Source organism: the organism of the source record quoted next, unplaced genomic scaffold (assembly GCF_019419815.1).
Source record: "Pyrus x bretschneideri cultivar Hongxiangsu unplaced genomic scaffold, Pyrus_bretschneideri_v1 Contig9, whole genome shotgun sequence".
NCBI lineage: Eukaryota > Viridiplantae > Streptophyta > Magnoliopsida > Rosales > Rosaceae > Pyrus > Pyrus x bretschneideri.
In genome coordinates this window covers 4,766,086-4,780,727 of record NW_025999831.1, presented here as the reverse complement: position 1 = coordinate 4,780,727, position 14,642 = coordinate 4,766,086, and the positions used below count along the sequence as shown (strand labels likewise).

The 14,642-nt window shown below is 38.2% G+C and overlaps 1 protein-coding gene across 1 annotated transcript; it reads left to right on the top strand.

The window, feature by feature from the left end:
* The first annotated feature begins 3,838 nt into the window (after nucleotides 1–3,838).
* On the top strand, nucleotides 3,839–6,523 carry LOC125473481 (cytochrome P450 93A3-like). The gene is given in 4 exon segments (XM_048576348.1): nucleotides 3,839–5,194; nucleotides 5,196–5,396; nucleotides 5,840–6,088; nucleotides 6,090–6,523. Coding segments are annotated over 4 exon segments (1,542 nt in total). The 5' UTR covers nucleotides 3,839–4,480; the 3' UTR covers nucleotides 6,468–6,523.
* Nucleotides 6,524–14,642: the final 8,119 nt, after the last annotated feature.

Sequence of the window (14,642 nt, the reverse complement as noted above, 5' to 3'; positions counted from 1 at the left end):
TTTATGTTTGACGTTGCAGACGCTCAGGTAAGTGCCAGGTGAGTTTATAGATTCTGGATGCGAGTTGCATGATTATGTTGAGATGTATTATAGCTCATAAACCTACCACCCGGTGTTAGTGCTCCTGCCCCTGGTCAGGGCACAGTTCTTCACATGATGTTCACCTCCAGCACTATACGCTCACCTTGGATCCAAGTTAGGTGCACAGTTTTGTCGTACAGACCACTATAGGTGGTTTCAACTCGTAGGTGACCTGCAATGATTAGCACAATTTTCATGTGATCGTAGCACTTGAGCGTATTTATTTACACCCAGTCCTGTCGTACAAACCACTTTAGGTGGTTTTGACTCGTGTGCAGGCATACTTGTTGAGCTATTGGTTGAGTCGTATAGGTCATATTAGGTGACTCGTGTACAGGTCATACTTGTTGAGCTATTGGCTAGATGGATGAGTTATAGATTCAACCGTACAGGTTGTATTAAAAGACTCCAGCTGACATATCATTTGCATTAATTTATATGTCCTAGCTTACATATTTTATGCTAAGATATTTGACATGGCATATATGTGGATTTTACTATTCCGAGCATGGTTTTGATATACAGTATGTATTCTATTTTCTGGGAAATTATACAGATTTTACAGCGAGGGGTTATTACCTTTGACAAGTGAAATGGTTTTGAAAAGCATTGTTTTTGCCCACTCACACTTTCTGTTTTGCGCCCCTCCTGGTTTTAGGTAGGAGTGCTTGTTGGTGGTTTACGAGGAATTGACGGCGGTTCTGACAGTTTAGCACTAATGTAGGATCACCTCTGGTATTGTATAATTAGTACTTGTCCTGCTGGACTGCACTTAGGCTACCTATGCTCTGATTATGATGTATCACACTTAAATATCGGGATTGCACTTTTATTTGCTTAGTGTAAATTAGTTAGCTTGGTTCTTAGTTATTGACATTTCTTTATATCATTATCATTTCTGCACTGCGCACATGGCTACGTCACCCTCACGTGATAGCCAGCATGCCTTGATTTTGGTCGGGGTGTGTCAATTTATCTTTAATATTTTTAATTCCATAAATTATGGGTTTTATTTAAAATCTCATTGATATAAATAACTACAAATTTCATTTTTAATTTAAAAATATAATAACCTACATAGAAATACATAATTAGATTAATGTCAGGGACTTCGATAAAAAACTGAAAACCACAAATGATTTGGTCAAAGAACACATTGGTAGTTAAGGATCGCATCCAAAGTCTTCCTTTAATTAAACTATCAATATCTCTTTAAAATCAAATTTGCTACCTAAACTACCCTCACAAACCTAATTCAATTTATAAATTTATCTCTACACCCATTTAGAAAATACAAATCCAAAATTTGCAAACAGAAGTCCATTTCAAGTTTAGACTACGAAAATGTGCACAAATTCATAATTTACGCCAATGTGATCGTCCTTGCAATCGTATTATGATAGGGTTACCAATCCATAATATTTCAACTTTTGTTTCACTAAACTAAATTATGAAACTATAAGAACCATGCATTGGGTTTTTTGGGAGAGAGCTTATCAAAGTTGAAATCAAACCACCTACTGAAGTATGGCGCTTTTCTCCATGGATATGACATAAGGCTAATTCAAGTTATTTTGTATTTGAATGGGATACAATAGATTTACTTGATTTTAGTAATGTTTGGAAGAGTGCTATTTGATTTAATGTCACATCCCAGCCCGGGAGGGACGACTTCCCGGGCCCGCTCCACTACCGTAGCACGATATTGTCCGCTTTGGGCTTACCATTCCCTCACGGTTTTGTTTTTGGGAACTCACGAGCAACTTCCCAGAGGGTCACCCATCCTGGGAGTGCTCTAGCCTTCTTCTCGCTTAACTTCGGAGTTCCTACGGAACCCGAAGCTAGTGAGCTCCCAAAAGGCCTCGTGCTAGGTAGAGATGAGAATATACATTTAAGGATCACCCCTGGGCGATGTGGGATGTCACAATCCACCCCCCTTAGGGGCCCGACGTCCTCGTCGGCACACCACGACCAGGGTTAGGCTCTGATACCAAATGTCACATCCCAGCCCGGGAGGGACGACTTCCCGGGCCCGCTCCACTACTGTAGCACGATATTGTCCGCTTTGGGCTTACCATTCCCTCACGGTTTTGTTTTTGGGAACTCACGAGCAACTTCCCAGAGGGTCACCCATCTTGGGAGTGCTCTAGCCCTCTTTTCGCTTAACTTCGGAGTTCCTACGGAACCCGAAGCCAGTGAGCTCCCAAAAGGCCTCGTGCTAGGTAGAGATGAGAATATACATTTAAGGATCACCCCTGGGCGATGTGGGATGTCACATTTAATGTGTGTTCATATCTTTCCGCAGGGTTTAATCAATAATCATTTTTCACAGCTTCAGACCTTGAAATCTAGTGCAGATCTTGAATGCCCTGTACAGTTGATCAGCACTTACTTGCATGAGGTTAACACAATCTTATCCAATTAACAGGGGAAAGATACCCCTCTATCCATACCAGAAGCATATGATGTTTCAGTGATTGCCAGTTTCATGGCCTGAATGAATCCTGTCTCATCCTTAGTATTGTATTTGCAATGACTTAATCAATCGAAAGAACCATGAACTAGAAGGCTGGATGAAACTATTACATGGATTATTTGGATGAAACAAGGGGTGATGGTACGGTTTAATTATAGAGTGTGAGTTATTGATAAGTTTTAGTTTTATTGTTAATTTTATTTCGTACTTGATGATAATTATGTAATAGAGTAAAAAAACAATTTAAATTAAATGTAGAAAGTGATTATACGAGTTCAAATAAAATTTCCCTACTACTTATTAGAAAACCGTTAGCCTTTATTTACTAAATATGTAATTTTGACGCCAATCACACCCGCCCACGCGTAATTTTTCTTTTCCCTTTCACAAGATCACTAATGAGTGTTAGGGACAATTATAAATTATACAAAAGTTGATTTTAGCTCAATTCTCATAGAGTATTTGATTTTCTTTGTATTGGATTAAAATAAGTTGCACTTTGGCTGGGTGTATATTAAAATGCTCCTCTTTAGTATGAATAGAATATTTCTTTTTGAATTCCTCGTTTTGCAACCGCTCTTTTAACCAATTATGTTTTGAGTTCAAACTCTCTTTCTCTTTTTTTTTTTTTTTTTTTTTTTTTTTTTTTCTTAAGTTTACATTAGTGTATGATATCATTTACATTAAAAAAAGGGAATTATTATTATTATTTTCCTATTTTGAAATTCGAATATGGAACTATGATGCCCATGCAACATAAAATTAGAAAAGGAGTGAGAAATGAGATGAAAAATTAACAAAAACTTAATATGTAAAATGCAAATTTCTATGTTGTCTTGCACCACTACAAGAAAAATTGCCAATAGCTACGGAGCAATCATGGTTGTTGTTAGAGACTTCGAGTAGCTATCACATGTTTTTGTGTCGTAGTCCTAGTGATGATTATCTCTAAGCTGCAGATGGCAACTAGCTATAGCAAGAATGACCAAATCAACTAGTGCAGTTCTTTGACCTAATCAGCTGCAGATAGCAACTCGCAAGAATGACCAAATGCTTGCATTCAAAACTTGGAAGATATTGTAAGGATGTTGCCGGCTCTAACCAATTGAAAATGTGAAACAAACAAGTTAGGACAAAGAACATAGCGTTGAGAATAAGATGCCGGTCATTTATACATAGAGTAATACACACTTGTGGTTTTTTAAACTCAAGTTTTGCACCAAAGACGGCTGCATGCTGACCCAGTCTCTACCCTCCACCCTAAAAACACTACATCAGGCTTTCTAATGATTTGAGTGCTGTTTTTTTTATACAAAGATATTCATTAAATAAATTTAATGATTAAGGATACAATAAAGACGTGTATTAAGACATGAATCTCAATTGGAATTCTAAAACAACCCAAAAGCACTATACCAAAGTTGATAAAATCCGCACAAATAACTAAAAATACACAGCTACAAAATTTAGTATAACACGTATCCAAGCTCATGCACCCCAAAACAATTAATTAGACCACAATGCTGAATCCTAACTATCACCACAAAATCGAAACTGTACCATTATATGACCCAACACATGTAACCAAGAAGTACCTGTGGAACAATGAGTGAATGTAAAAAGGAATCGGTATTCAGCAATCTCTGTGTGCATAAGAAATAGGAGTCGCTTTAAGGTGTAACAAGAAACCAACCACTTCAAATATAAACAAATACTCAGCTAAAAAAAAAAAAATGTAAAACAAATAGATATTATTTTGTAGCATGTCTCAACAGAATGGACAAACTTTCAAATGATGGGATATTGAATTCCTTGTCTGAGGACTCTAAAATTCCTAGGAAAATGAATTAGGGTTTGAGCTCCTTAAATAAGAAACCATCAGAACAACATTTTTGTTGAGAATAATACAAAGATCAATCAACCATGGAAGTAGATTTCCAAGGATACATCATACTTTTCCTCGTGTGGCTAGTCTCCACAGTTTTGGTCCGAACCATGCTCACCAAATTTCGGACCAAGCCTCGCCTTCCACCAAGTCCGATGGCCTTGCCAATCCTCGGACACCTCCACCTCCTTGCTCCAATACCTCACCAAGCTCTTCACAAGCTATCTAACCGATATGGGTCTCTGATTCACCTCTTTCTTGGTTCCGTCCCTTGCGTAGTTGCTTCCACGCCAGAGATGGCGAAAGAGTTCCTCAAAACTCATGAGGGTTCTTTCTCCAACAGGCCCTATATTTCTGCTGTTGATTACCTTACGTACGGATCAGCTGATTTTTCATTTGCTCCTTATGGACCTTATTGGAAGTTCATGAAGAAACTATGCATGTCCGAGCTTCTTGGTGGAAGGACACTGGATCAGCTCCTTCCAGTCCGCCGTGAAGAGTTGACGAATTTTGTGCAACTGCTTCTGAACAAGGCCAAGGCAGCCGAGCCAGTTGATGTTGGCGCAGAGCTTATGACGGTGACAAATAACGTCATATCGAGAATGATTATGGGGCAGAGTTGCTCTTCGAACGAAAAAGAGGCTGATGAGATCAGGAAGCAGGTGAAAGCTATTGCTGAGTTGACGGGAAAGTTTAATTTGTCGGACTTCATATGGTTTTGTAAGAATTTGGATTTGCAAGGGTTTGGGAAACAGGCTTAAGGAAGTGCGTGACAGGTTTGACTTTATGATGGAGAGGATTATCAAGGAGCACCAAGAGGAAAGGAAGAAGAAGGAAGTTGGCGAAGGTGGCGGTGATGCAGTTAAGGATCTACTTGACATTTTACTCGACATAGCTGAAGATGAAACCTCGGAGTTCAGATTGACAAGAGAAAACATAAAGGCATTCATCCTGGTAAATAGTTCTGAATTAATTTGACTCAAATCTTACATTGCCTATTAGTAATTTATTGCTCATTCACTGATCACTATAATGCCTCTAGTTGTGAAGGATTTCATTAATAACTAATACGTATTTGTTAAATGACAACTATAATGATTTAAACATGAGATCATGCAATCGAATTTTTTTTACATCCATCCATATTTAGTATACATTTGCTGATTTTAACGGTTGAATGTACGTTCACGAATCTAAGGGATGGAATTTAATGAGTGGATCGAACCACTTAAAAGGCAATGTATATACTTTACATTGTCGTATGGTAGAGACTCACGTGAACATATTCTTTTCCATATGGTTGGATGTTATAAGCCAAAATCACAATAAGTTTCTAAATGCTATGTGCATATGTAAATTAATGAAGCGATTGTTGATATATATTTGTTACATATCAGGATATATTTTCTGCTGGAACCGACACATCTGCAATCACGACAGAATGGGCACTAGCAGAACTAATCAACCATCCAGATGTGATGCAGAAAGCAAGACAAGAAATTGACACCATAATTGGAACAAACAGGCTAGTACAAGAATCAGACATTGCCAACCTTCCCTACCTACAAGCCATAGTGAAAGAAACCCTAAGGCTTCACCCAACCGGTCCATTAATCGTGAGAGAGTCCTCTGAATTTTGCACCATCAGGCGGCTATGACATTCCCGCGAAAACAAGATTATTTGTGAATGTGTGGGCTATCAACAGAGACCCTAACCACTGGGAGAAGCCATTGGAGTTTGAGCCGGAGAGGTTTGTGACGGAAGAGGGAAGTGGGAAGAGCCAGTTAGATGTGAGGGGGCAGCATTTTCATCTGTTGCCATTTGGGAGTGGACGAAGAGGATGTCCCGGAACCTCGCTTGCAATGCAGGTTGTGCAGACAACACTTGCCGCTATGGTTCAGTGCTTTGAGTGGAAAGTTGAAGGAACTGTTGACATGGAAGAGGCAGCTGGATTAACACTTCCGAGGGCTCATCCTTTGGTTTGTGTTCCAGTGGCTAGGTTCAATCCCGTTCCATCTTCCTGAATGATCATTCATAGAGAACCTTGTGTGCTTTACAAGCTGTCACTGAAAGAATTCAAATGTATTATTATATACTCTATCAAATACTGCGGTTCTTCCTCTTGCACCTTTCCTTCCCTTCTGAGAATTTGACTTCTCAGTTGCATTCATCTACTCTATCATCAAGTCAATGGATTCACCTTATACATGTTACCTTCCGATCTCCTGAGAAGAAGATTTTTTTTCACAGTTACCTCTTCTAACTGAAAAAGGCAACACATTGTAAATTCATCAGTCTAGCTTGTCAATCATCCTTTGTTTACACATGGAGAAAATCTTATGTACGGCAGTTGTAGTGGCTACTAGGACAACTGTTACATTGAACTTGTTGAATTATAAGTATTTGAGCTGAAAAGTTTTAGAATAAGTTTGTTTAAATTGGTGTATTCACTTGTGCAAAATGAGGCAAAGTGTAAATGTCTAGTTTTGTAAAAAGGCCATGAGTGCCATGTGTTGATTGATCCATGAAATTAGATAGATGTGTGTCTAAGATGAAATGTAGTGTTTTATGTGGTCCTAAGTTAAGGGCCTTCAGTTAATGTAAAGCATGTTAGTGCTTTTTTTCGAATAGTGAAGAAATATTCCTCTGCAAAAGTTTCTGCAAGAGAGAAAGCAAGAAACCATTCATTTCTCCAGTTTTGTTCATCTTTCGTTTTTTTCTGTCCTGCTCCCTCTAGATCAAAACTCATTGATTCAAGTTACACTAACATGGTATCAGAGCCTAGTTGGATTTAACAATCTGGGCATAAATCTGTGAAGTTATCGAGCTCAATCGAAGCTCTCTTGAAACTCTGTGAAGGTTGTCGATTCAGATCAAAATCATGTATGGATCTGGAGGCTCGGAAGTGAGGACTCCAATCTTCTCCGGTGAGAACTACGAGTTCTGGAGAATCAAGATGGTGACAATCTTCAAATCACATGGGTTGTGGAATCTGGTGGAGAAGGGAGTTAAAACGTCCGATTCAAAGAAGAAGAAGTCTGAGGGATCGTCGGAGGATGATGGAGATGAAGAAATGTCAGCTGTGTTGATGTAAGACGCAAAGGCTTTGGGAATCATTCAGAATGCAGTCTCGGATCAAATCTTCCCTCGAATCGCCAATGCCGAGTCAGCGAAGATGGCATGGGATTTGTTGTACGGAGAGTATCATGGTGGTGATCAGGTACGATCTGTGAAATTGCAGAATCTTAGAAGAGAATTTGAATATGCTAGGATGCGAGATGATGAGTCTTTGTCTAGCTATCTTACACGGTTGAATGATTTAATTAATCAGATGAGAACATTTGGTGAATCTCTGTCGAATGAGAGACTAATGCAAAAGGTCCTGATTAGTCTTAGTAAACCTTATGATTCTATCTGTTTGGTTATAGAAAATACAAAGTGTCTAGAGACTGTAGAATTGCAGGAAGTAGGTGCAATCTTAAAGAGTCAAGAATAACGGTTTGATTTGCATATGGTTGATGCAAATGAGAGAGCATTCTCTTCACTCTCTGTGAATCCAAAGGAGCAGAACAAGAGTGATGGTCATTCTGGTTCATCTAGATTTCAGAGAAATTGGAATTCTAAAGGGAAGAAATGGGAATCAAAACCCAAATTTCAGCAAAAATCTTCTCTGCACAATTATCATAATGCAAATGCATCTCAGTCAGTGGGTCAGGAGGTTGCAAAGCCTCAGTGCAAGGTGTGTTCTAAATATCACTTCGGTGAGTGTAGATACAAAGGGAAACCAAAGTGTTTCAATTGTGATAAATTTGGGCATTGGGCTAGAGAGTGTACTGTAGGCAGGTCAGTGCAAAAGGCGAATAATGCAAGTCAATTGGAGATGACAGGGAATCTGTTTTATGCAAACAACACTGTCACAGAACCAAAGGTGAATGGAGAGTGGTATATAGATAGTGATTGTAGCAATCACATGACAGGAAATGTAGATTTGCTTGTTGAGGTTAGAACCAATGTAGTTGATAAAGTTCAAATGCCAACTGGAGATCTTGTGAATGTTGCAGGAATGGGATCTTTGGTTATTGATACAAATAAAGGGAGAAAGTATGTTAAAGAAGTAATGTATCTTCCGGGGTTAAAGGAGAACTTACTCAGTGTTGGTCAAATGGATGAACATGGATACTTCTTGGTGTTTGGAGGTGGAATGTGCAATGTGTATGATGGTCCATCACTGGAATGCTTGGTTATGAGAGTGAAAAAGAAAGTGAATAGGTGTTATCCACTGACTTTGTTCTATGAGAATCAAATGGTGCTGAAAGCTAGTGTCACTCACTCTACTGAGACTTGGCACAGAAGACTTGGACATTTACACTTTGGTGGTCTCAAACAATTGAGAGACAAGGAAATGGTACATGGTTTGCCACAGCTTGCAGACTACAATGGAGTCTGTGAAGGTTGCCAATTTGGTAAACAGCACAGAGAAGAATTCCCTAGAAATCAAGTGTTTAGAGCAACTGCTCCACTTGCACTGATTCATGTTGATTTGTGTGGACCTATGAAGACTGAGTCAATTGCTGGAAATAAGTATTTCATGTTGCTGATAGATGATTTTACCAGAATGATTTGGGTTTATTTCTTGAGATATAAGTCAGATGCATTCAACTGTTTTAAGAAATTCAAAGCTATGGCAAAATTGCAAAGTGGTTTCAAGATTAAGACTCTGAGAAGTGACAGAGGAGGGAAGTTCAAGTCTTTAGAATTTGATCAGTTCTGTGAAAAGGAAGGAATACAAAGACAATTTACTCTTGCATATACTCCACAACAAAATGGAGTAGTGGAGAGAAAGAACAGAACAGTGATTGAAATGGCGAAATCTATGTTGCATGAGAAGAGGATGCCATATTTTCTCTAGGCAGAAGTTGTGCATACATCTGTATATATTCTAAATCGATGCCCCATAAAGGCTTTGAACATCATCACACCTTTTGAAGCCTATTCTGGTAGAAAGCCAGGAATACCCCATCTGAGAGTATTTGGATCTCTGTGTTATGTTCATGTTCCAAGTGAACAGAGGCATAAACTTGAACCTAAAAGCTTGAAAGGAGTATTTGTGGGATATGCAACTTGTGAAAATGGGTATAGGGTATTTGATCCATTATCTAAGAAGTTATTCTTGTCAAGAGACATTGTATTTGATGAAGAAGTTGTCTGGAATTGGGAAGAGAACTCAGGGTCAACATTTCTTAATACTGGAAGTCTTATTCACAGTGATACAAGTACTGAGAGCAATGACAGAATGGTGTTGTCTCCTACATCACCTATATTTTCTCAGTCTAGGAGAGCTCCTAATAGTGAAGATTCTGAAGCTCAATCCAAGTCACCTATCTTAGGTGAATCTTCAAGCATGTCAAATTTAATTGAAGGACACAATCAAGCATTTGATAATACACCATTGAAGTGGAGAAATCTGATGAAGTACTGGCTCAATGCAATCTGTGTATCATGGATCCAGAGAAGTATGAGGATGCCAAACAAGATGAGTCTTGGTTAAAAGCTATGGAGGATGAGCTGTTTATGATTGAAAAGAATGGCACCTGGAAGCTTGTTGACAGACCAACTGAAAAACCTGTTATAGGGGTTAAATGGGTCTACAAAACTAAGTTGAATCTTGATGGCTCAGTGTTGAAGAATAAAGCAAGGCTGGTTGCAAAAGGCTATGCACAAAAGCCTGGTTTGGACTACAATGAGACTTATGCACCGGTTGCAAGGTTGGATACCATTAGAACTTTAATAGCTTTGGCTGCACAAAAGAGCTGGAAACTGTATCAGTTGGATGTGAAGTCGGCTTTCTTGAATGGAGTTCTACAAGAAGAGGTCTATGTTGAACAGCCTAAAGGTTTTGTAGTAAAAGGCAAGGAAGAAAAGGTGTACAAACTTCATAAGGCCCTCTATGGTTTAAAACAAGCTCCGAGAGCTTGGTATGGAGAGATTGACAGCTATTTCTCACAGTGTGGTTTCAAGAAAAGCTTGAGTGAACCAACTCTGTATATAAAAGCAAGGGGAGAAGATATTCTGATTGTCTCTATCTATGTAGATGATATAGTCTACACTAGTAGTTGCAAACCAATGCTAGAAGAGTTCAAAGAAGATATGAAAATGAAGTATGAGATGACAGATTTAGGTCTTCTTCACCACTTCCTTGGGATGGGAGTGATTCAAACAGATTCCAGCATTTTCATAAATCAGAAGAAGTATGCAAGCTCTTTACTAAGTAAATTTGGTTTAAATGAAGCAAAGACTGTCTCAACTCCTCTAGTGGCTACTGAGAAGCTATCTAAAGATGATGGAAGTGGATCTGTAAGTGATGAATTGTATAGGAGCATTGTGGGAAGCCTTCTATATCTCATTGCTACAAGGCCGGATATAATGTATGCAGCCAGTTTATTGGCCAGATATATGCACTATCCTACCAATAGACACTATGGAACTGCAAAGAGAGTACTCAGATATATCAAGGGGACTCTGGATTATGGTTTAGAGTATGTGAAAGGAAGAAAAGCTTGCTTAATTGGTTTATGTGATAGTGACTGGGGTGGTTCATTGGAAGACAGCAAAAACACATCAGGATATGCATTCTCATTTGGCAGTAGTGTGTTTTCCTGGGCTTCAGTCAAGCAGAACTGTGTTGCACTCTCAACTGCAGAGGCTGAATATATAAGTGCATCAGAAGCCACAACACAAGCAATATGGCTGAGGTTTGTTTTGGAAGATTTTGGAGAATTACAAACTGTGGCTACTCCTCTTCACTGTGACAACACATCTGCTATTGCTATCACAAAGAATTCTGTGTTCCATCAAAAGACAAAGCTCATTGATAGAAGGTATCACTTTATTAAGGATGCACTGCAAGAAGGAATCATTGATTTGGTGTACTATCCCACTGAAAAACAGGTAGCAGATATCTTCACAAAACCTTTGGCTAAGGATCGGTTCAACTATCTTCGAGATATGCTTGGTGTGAAATCAGCTCAAAACTTAAAGGGGAGTGTTGAATTATAAGTATTTGAGCTGAAAAGTTTTAGAATAAGTTTGTTTAAATTGGTGTATTCACTTGTGCAAAATGAGGCAAAGTGCAAATGTCTAGTTTTGTTAAAAGGCCATGAGTGCCATGTGTTGATTGATCCATGAAATTAGATAGATGTGTGTCTAAGATGAAATGTAGTGTTTTATGTGGTCCCAAGTTAAGGGCCTTCAGTTAATGTAAAGCATGTTAGTGCTCTTTTTCGAATAGTGAAGAAATATTCCTCTGCAAAAGTTTCTGCAAGAGAGAAAGCAAGAAACCATTCATTTCTCCAGTTTTGTTCATCTTTCGTTTTTTTTCTGTCCTGCTCCCTCTAGATCAAAACTCATTGATTCAAGTTACACTAACAGAACTGTCATAGAATTAGATGAGACAAAGAATATAAGCGTCTATGTTTTATAGAGATGCGTCTTACACATGACGTGTTCAAACACCCTATTAAAAAGTTTCTCCCAGATATGCAGTTGCGGTCTTTATGGTAGCAGACTCACTAACATATATAGCATAATCAAATGCAAGACGTAAGTATATGAGAAAATACAAAAACTACACGAATGTCTATTGTATTTTTGTGTTTAAAACACGTTTAAAAGACCATATTTTATATCTTTGTTTACACATTAATATCCTGATGCGCTTAAAATCACGTGATATTATAACCACACTCGAATACATGATAAATTTATGAAATGTCAATAACAGTTGAACAAAACATATCAACAAATAGCAACCATATTCTCGGTGACAAGAATAATCGGTGGACTACAGAAAAAGATTATGAAAATAAAAGTGTTATTTCACATTCCATTAGCCTTATAAAAGTGGAATTTACGATTTGTGGTAGTCTGTGGGCCAAATTTAAGATTATGTAAACCCCAGCAAGAAATTGACAACCTCATACTTGATCATGACAAGTTGACAGCGAGAGGAGGACGAATTCATTAACAAATTTATAGGGTTTTCCATTGCCAAACGCAATTAAACTTTTACGAAAGAAGAAAATAAACGCTTGCTTAGATGGAAACTGCTTTAATTTATTTTCTATAAATTCTCTTGGGATGCGTTTACTAATCCATATTCCGATTGAGAATAATTGGATTGAGGATGAATTGAAATGAGGTGAAATGAGAATAAGATTCCTGTTAAAGTTGTTTACTAAAACTGTCTAGAATTGGAGTAGGAATGATATTGAGTCCATATAAGTTGTTTACTAATTCACTTCAATCGGAATGAAAACTAGATTGATTACTAAATTGCCCTTACATAAATAAATTATTTTCATACTAATTTATATAATAAAATTCATCTATATAAAAATATATAAATAGGTTGTATTTATTTATTAAAAGATGGTTATTTCCATCCATCCCCTACATCTCCATCTTTCCCATGCCTCCTTATCATCCTGAAGGTCCAGTTGCACTGCCCTCCACCCACCCCTACCTTTCCTTGCCCTGTCTTTATCTTCCACCCCCTTATGCCTCCATAGCCACCGCCCCATAGCTAGGCCATTCATGGTCCAAAGCGGAGCGATCTCGTTGCCATTTCAATCCTGGTCTACTACATCGATTAAGAGTTCAACGGTCGGATTCAGGTAAGAGTCCAACGATTCGGTGAAACGAATAAAGAGTAGGCAAGTTATGTGATGTGGCCCTGCACGGCGGAGGATGTGGTGTTGGCAAAGATGGAGAATGAGTTGCGATAGACGAGTATCAAATGAAGGGCAATGTTGGGATAATCAGAAACAACTAAGGGCATAATTGGTAGAAGAAATCCACCATGGATTCCTCAGGTGTCCAGGAATTGAAATACCTCTCTCATGTAGGGAGTTCAATTCCTCCAAAATTAGGAGTTGCATTCCTTACTGCGTGTGGACCCCACATGTATTTTAATTCCTCAAAATTACATAAACAAAGATATATCCCGTAATTGGAATTCAATTCCGTAAATTGATTCCGATTACAGGTACGTAAACGTGCCCAATGCTTTACCCATAAGAATTTGCTGGTTGGGTTTTCCCTCCACTGAGTGTATTTTGGACTCGACATATGGTTATGGAATTCGCCTTAATTTAGTTTATTTGACAAATGACTCTTTTTGACCTGAAGCTATCTTATCAATTAGTAAGGTCGCGAGAAAAATGACTAGTTTTTCGAGCGTAAATTTTTTTTATTTACAAGCTGATATTCTAGTTCTAAGATCATCTTCAATGGTTGGGCTAAAAGCCAAATATTTTAGCCCGGAAAATTTAGCTTTTAGCCCAGAAACAACTTTTCTACTCCAACCTTTCTGGCCTAAAATTTTAGCCCGGGATTATTAAAGAATGAACTTAGGCTATTTTTTTTCTTAAATTAAAATTTAAAAAAAAAATAAATATGTAGATTGTCGTAAATTAATTTTATAAACATTTGAATCTAAAAAAATTTAAATTCCGATAAATATTGAAAATTCACTAAATTTCCCACAAAGCAAGCCGTCAACTTTTACCAATCTTTCAACCCTGGGCTAACTTTCAATTCACCAACCTTTCAACACCAAATTTTCAATTCACCAACCGCCAAGCATAGAGCAACATCTTCCACACAAGTCCAATTACGACCTCTAATATGCTCTCTTGCCATGTTGAACAATTTGGAAATGGAAAGAAATGGTAGAAAGATAAATTGGAAGAATTGTAAGAGAAATTTGAGTTTTGTGTGGATGTTTGAACAAATACATAGGTATTTATAGAGTTTTTGGGTGAATTTTGAGTTAAATAATTTTTTTAATTATTTTAACCGTTAGATTTAAATTTGGGCCGTTAGATCTTTTTTTTTTACCGTTAGATTTGATTATATTTGATCTCAGCCGTTGGATTCAATGTATTTTAAAATAACATATTTTAAAAAATCAAATTTGAATCTGGACCGTTGGATCAACCAACGATCCTTGAAACGCAACCGTTGGATTGCAAAAATAGCCGTTGGACTTCATCTGGGTGGCTGACAACCCGCTGACAGAGGGCCCACCCTGTCGGACACGGATTGCAAGCGCTCTGCGTGGGGCACGTTTGCGAGTGAGCGGGCCGAGACTAGCCTTTGGGCCAGCGAGTCCAGTCGCGCGGGGGGGGGGGGGAATATGG